Source organism: Raphanus sativus, chromosome 2 (genome assembly GCF_000801105.2).
Source record: "Raphanus sativus cultivar WK10039 chromosome 2, ASM80110v3, whole genome shotgun sequence".
NCBI classification, from domain to species: domain Eukaryota; kingdom Viridiplantae; phylum Streptophyta; class Magnoliopsida; order Brassicales; family Brassicaceae; genus Raphanus; species Raphanus sativus.
In genome coordinates this window covers 10,161,319-10,167,767 of record NC_079512.1, presented here as the reverse complement: position 1 = coordinate 10,167,767, position 6,449 = coordinate 10,161,319, and the positions used below count along the sequence as shown (strand labels likewise).

Sequence of the window (6,449 nt, the reverse complement as noted above, 5' to 3'; positions counted from 1 at the left end):
TAAATGAGTTGTGAGTAGCTGAAACTCTCCTCCAGAAGCTTTATATCTTCTAGATATGTTGCAAAGATTGGCTATTTCTAGTTTTTAAACCACTTCACCAATTGAGAAAAGTCTATTACAAACAATACATAAAATTGACGTAGATTTCTCATACTCTCTATCACTCAAATTAGAGATTTTTTTCTGAATGTATGGGTGATAGGAAAGCTTCTTAAATTTCTTGCCCATAAATCTATTTCATCCTTGTCTTGAATAATTGTCCATTATATTTCTATGAGCCATCAGAGAAATACCATGTATGGTATTTGTGGCAAGAATCCCATCCCATTCTCAAGAAAGGGAGTCGCTCTCTATGTTTTTTCAACTTGAACTTCATTCTAAAGTTTGATTTTCTGTTTCCACTATCTGAAGGGTATCCCTAAGGTCAATATTAATATTACTGAAAATCATATTTTTTATTTTATTTCCAGATGTACCACAAAACCAAGCAAAACTGATGATCTTCCACACTAGTCTTCCAAGTCTGGTGGTATCTTGGAAATATCTCAAGTCTAGATAGCTAGTAGACATTTAAAAAAACACATACCTCACATCTTGCACATTTATTATCACATTGAATACTTCTTGCCCATGAGTTTTTCTTGACCGAAATACATCTCGAGAATTATTTTTCCAAAGAAAGTGTTTAATCTTTGGTGGACAACAAATTTCTAAGAAAATGCTTTAGACTATTAACATGGGGCATGCATACTATTGGTCCTCGTAATTCTGAGTACACCCTTTCAACTTGATAGTCCGATTTGACCATATATATTTTTCATTATTAATAAAGTGTCATCCATCTTTGTCTACATCTGAATCCGGCTTAACGGAATACTTCGAGAATCTTGGCATCTTCAGGATCCACTAGATTTCATATTGCTTGTAAATTTATAGTTATTGATGTCTTATTGATTAGAAAATCTACTGTTAGGTCAGGGTAAAATTATTTTGATTACTATTAACTAGTTTCGGGCGAGTGGTTGAGAGTCAATGGTCATTCGATTACTGAGATGGTAATTACTGATCCCATATTTTTGATTATTAGATTTGTTAACTAGATATCTATCTGAGATAATACTCTATCATTCATAAAATGGAAAATATGATCTGATCGGTTTTATGGATGATGCATTCTTGAAATACTTTTCTTTTAAAATACGTGAGAAAAGCGAATATTGTTTCTCTATTTGACATCATATCTGTTTTCCAAACATGACTATATTAAAATGTGTGATTTTTAAACCTGAGTCCTCAATCATCTTTGATCTTTCATAACTTATTCCATGATTACTGATGCATTCCTCTACCATTTTCCCAAGAGCTCCACCAGAACTTGGTAACTGCAGACGTTAACTTCTTTGTCAGTCTTTGCCAATGATCAGGATATCACGGTCTACATTCATTTAGAAAAAGATTTTAATTTAAATATATTTGCAACTGTAAATATATAAAAATAAATGTTATCTTGAATTTGTCTTCTCCGTCAATGTTTTTATGTATTAGGTTACATTCCTATTGTGTTTAGCTGCATCGCATACTCACATTATATGTCATAAAAATATCATTTTTAAATTTTAATATATTTTAATATAATTTTTCATATCAATTAACAAACTATATTGATTTTATAAATATTTTGTTAATAAAAAATATTAGTTAAATAGATATAGTTAATAAAAATCATAAATATTTCAATTATTTTCATAATATATATGAAAATGAAAACATAGCATTCATTATAAAATAGAATTTCTGATTTTTTAGTCAAGATTACAAAATCTTTTTATAAAGAATTTTATTATTGTTTTATTCTCATCTAATTATCTAGACCACTTCAAATTTGAGTAATAGAATAAATGTTTGTTGTAAAAAAAAATGAAACGAAGGGAGTATACCCCATTTCTTACAAGAGCATCCACTTAAAATATCAAATTACTTGGTTACCAATTTCGACATTCACGGATGTTCACATTTCAAAATCACATTTTACACCAAATAAAACTAGTAACTATTTTCTCAAAAGAAAGGGAAAAAACTATTAATCACTAAAGATTAGTATTTATTCTTTATAGATAATACGAAAATGATTGTCTTTAAATATTGTTCCACGAATCAAACGCTCTTCCCAGACTTACGAAGTTTTTAATTCCATTATTGGAGGGTCGTGGGGTGGCGAATGAGTGATATCGTCACGGCCCATGTGCAATTCCTAAGAGTCACACGCAAAGATACTGCTTGATCGAACGGTAAAACGAAGATGCCTGTGATAAAGGCATCAGTGAGTCTAGCAGATCATCAAAATCTTCAAAGGGAGTTAGTAAAGATGAATGAAACTGTTCCATAAAAGCAATAAGATATTGGAGTTGACTTTTTTATGATTGAATTTTGGGTTCAATGCATAATAGTCTATTCTCTATTATAAGTATATATACATAAGCTCAAACACCAACCAAACATTTCATCATCTTCTTCATCTAACATCTTTTTCTCCCTCTCTCTTTTCTGAACCCAGATTCACAAACTAGTCTCTGTTCTTTGCTAACTTACCCATCTATATGTGTGTGTTTGTCTTTGCTTTTATAAGAGTCAGTTTTTTTTGTTTCTGTGAGGTGGCTATCTTCGTTGATATTCCTGTTCTAACGTAGAAACAGCTTTATAAAATCCTTGAAAGCATGTAAATTAAAGTCTCAGATCCATTTTCTTCTTCTTGCAAAAAAAAAAAAAATTTAACTTATAGATAAAATTTTCATAAATTGGTGTCTCTCTCGTTTTAATTTGTGTTTGGAGAAACAAGTCCTGGCTAAGTTTAAAACACAAGTGTAAACACAAATTTATAAACTTTTCAAATCATGTAAATTCGTCTCTATCAATTTATCTTCCTTCCCCTAAAAAACAAAAAGAATTTAGGATTTTTTCAAAAAAGTAAAAAAGAAACAAAAAAGCTAAAAAAAGAGAGAGAGTTTGGAATGGCTCCACCGGAGGCCGAGATGGGTGCAGTGGCGGTGACGGCTCCTCCGACGCCAGGAACGCCGGGAGGACCATTGATCACGGGGACGAGAGTGGATTCGATGTCGTTCGATCATCGGAAACCGATGCCTCCATGCAAATGCTTGCCGGTGATGGGACACACTTGGGGTCAACCCGACACGTGCTTCGCCGATTTTCCCTCCCCTGTTGTCTCCCTTACTCGCAAGGTACGTAACTCTTTTTTATTGTAAAGGAGAATATCAACAATTTTTGTTCGATTATGTGATAACATAGGAATTCACGATGGAAAGATAATGAATAATTAGTCTAGATTAATGAGCAAAAATAATGATATCCAGGCATATATAATATATATATGCTTTTTTTTTTTTTTTTTGTAACACATATAATATATATATGCATTATCGTTTTTGTCATCCAGTCACAGCTTGATCGTACATTTATGTTTGAATAATTTTTGTAAGCTCTTAATATTGTAATCGTAGTTGATATTTATAGTTCTCAAAAAGAAAAGATTATCTTTTCTTTAAAACCTATTATTTATACAGAGTATTTGAAAATATCATAGGGGTTTACGTCAGACTCGGGGGGAGATGGTAACACGACATGCATGAACTAGCAGTTGTAACCGAAAATTAAATGAAACTGGAAAAAATATAGACTAAATAGAGTGAAATCTTTAATCAAATAAAAGTAAAAAGCAAACGAAATAAACTAAATAATGGCGAATATAATATTATATAGATATAATTAAGGTTTACTCGAACTCAACTTAAATTATTCAATATGTATGCCGACTCTCCTGATCGTATGGATTGTTAAATTTTATATGTTAGGATATTGCTTTTTATAAGATTAAAACTCACACAATGAATATAACTAGTTGTCTTGACTGGATGACATATATGCAATTGGCTTATATAAAACGCAAGTTGCATAAGGGGGAGGAGGGTTCTTCCTCTTTTATTTTTTCGGAGGGTTCTTCCTTCACTGAAATTAAAATGGTCAGACAAATAATTAGATTACTGATCTTCTTATTTAATGACGGATGCTAAGAAGTTAAATACTAAGTCTTTTTTTAGTTTTTATTTATTTCAGTTTTATGAACGAAATACGTTACGTACATAAGGTTTGGTTAGATCAATTCATTTAATATTTTTGAGCGTTTTCTTCTCTATCCATTACGGTAGCAGCCAACGAAAGGATCTTGGCTTTTGTAACCAATTCCTAGCTCCTGTCTTTTTGTTACTAACCAATAAGTTTACCCCGTAAACTTATAAGACTAGTATGATTAGTGATTACTAACAATTTATGGTTTTGTTCTAGTAATCTATGATATTAATGTTCTTGATTGATTTTTGTTTCGAGAAGAGAGAATATTATGGGCAGCTATAATACTAAGAGCATCTCCATCAATGAACTCCTCTTGGGGTTCATATTTTTTTTTTTTATTATTAAATTTTTTCTTTTTCTTTTTGATTTTCTTAAAAAAAAAAAAAATAGACCAATCGCGGGCCACCACGACACGTGGGGCCCGCGCTACAGTGAAGAGTTTTAGGAGAGAGGGATTCATCCCAAAGGAGCTGCAAGGGATGAGTTCATTGCATATAAATATTATAATAATTTTTTTCTTCGGTATGCGTGTGAACCCATGGAAAGTTCTTTTAATGGGGATGCTCTAAACTCTGCCAGTTTAACCTCTTCACATTTGTTCATTGCTTTCATGTGTTATATGTGTGATGCAGCTTGGAGCCGAGTTTGTGGGAACATTTATCTTGATATTCACCGCGACGGCCGGTCCAATCGTGAACCAGAAATACGACGGAGCTGAAACCCTAATTGGTAACGCGGCCTGCGCAGGACTCGCAGTGATGATCATAATTCTGTCAACCGGTCACATCTCAGGGGCTCACTTAAACCCTTCACTGACCATAGCATTCGCAGCTCTAAGGCACTTCCCTTGGGCCCACGTGCCTGCTTACATAGCTGCCCAAGTCTCAGCTTCCATTTGCGCTTCATTCGCACTCAAAGCAGTTTTCCATCCTTTCATGTCGGGAGGTGTTACTGTTCCGTCTGTTAGTGTTGGACAAGCCTTTGCTCTCGAGTTCATCATTACTTTTATTCTCCTCTTTGTTGTTACCGCCGTTGCCACCGACACTCGTGCAGTAAGTCTCTCTATCTCTTTCCAATTCTACATATGGACAAGTGATATTCATATATTGTATTGTTTAATACTTTCTGCATCTTCTTAATAAGGAAAGAGATAATATTTTCGTAACTGTTCTTTAGTAATAAGGCCATTCTTTTTTTTTGTCATCATTTTTTTTGTCAACTTTTTTTTAATCATCATATAAGGCCATTCTTTTTGTTTAGTTTTGTATCTTTTTCTAGAAACACTCAAGTCCTGGTTTTGTTTAATAGAAACCAAACTGTTATAACCAAAGTGTCTCTAAATATTTGGATCGATGCCAAATGCAAATTATGTATTTGTGATGTAAAGAAACCCTTACAAGAAAATACAAAATACAGCTAACTATAAACAGAATTACAATAAAAAATGGATGCCAGTGATAGTTATTTATGTAGCTAATTCTAATTCATTTTTACTTTCTTTGTTTGATTTGATGTGCAGGTTGGAGAACTAGCTGGTATAGCTGTTGGAGCCACTGTCATGCTCAACATTCTTGTCGCAGGGTAAGTCCAAATCAAAGACTTTTAAAGCTTTGCATCATCCTGACATGGGATCAAAATGTCTCTGGCTAAAACATTTTAAATTTTTCAACAGGCCATCGAGTGGTGGATCTATGAACCCGGTTAGGACTCTAGGACCAGCCCTTGCATCTGGAAACTACAGGTCACTTTGGGTTTATCTGGTGGCTCCTACACTTGGTGCCATATCTGGTGCAGCCGTCTACACAGGTGTCAAGCTTAACGATAGCGCGACTGACCCGCCACGTCAGGTTAGGAGCTTCCGTCGCTAAGTTGAGTGATAGACTTGTCCACAAGTCTTTTGCTTGTTACCGTTACTGTATAATTTATAATAATGTAATGATATGAAAAGCTTTGGAAGATTGTGTGAGAATAAAAGGAGATGTGACTACAAGTCCACGCTCTATGTGTGCATAGCATCGGCTTATAAATCTGATGCAAACTCGTCTTGTCATTTTCAAATTGTGTCTTTTGTGATAATGTACACTATGTTTGGTTTGTGTTTCATTGTTTGCTTGTTTGCTGTACCGACTCTGGAGACGAGGCTGTTTTATAAATGAATTATAGTAAATTGGAAATATTGGCCAAAAATAACATATTGTCCTAATCGGATAATATATTTTTGCTCATTTTTTTCTTATAAAATTTATCAAAATAGAACAAAAAAAAACAACATCTTTTTCCTTTTAGTATAAACCTAACATAATTTT

The 6,449-nt window shown here is 33.4% G+C and overlaps 1 protein-coding gene across 1 annotated transcript; it reads left to right on the top strand.

Moving 5' to 3' along the window:
* Positions 1 to 2,918: 2,918 nt before the first annotated feature.
* Positions 2,919 to 6,246, top strand: LOC130503204 (probable aquaporin NIP5-1). Its single transcript, XM_056997896.1, has 4 exons — positions 2,919 to 3,236; positions 4,776 to 5,195; positions 5,663 to 5,724; positions 5,816 to 6,246. The coding sequence occupies exons 1-4, from the start codon at positions 3,009 to 3,011 to the stop codon at positions 6,009 to 6,011; spliced, it is 906 nt and encodes a 301-aa protein (XP_056853876.1). The 5' UTR covers positions 2,919 to 3,008; the 3' UTR covers positions 6,012 to 6,246.
* Positions 6,247 to 6,449: the final 203 nt, after the last annotated feature.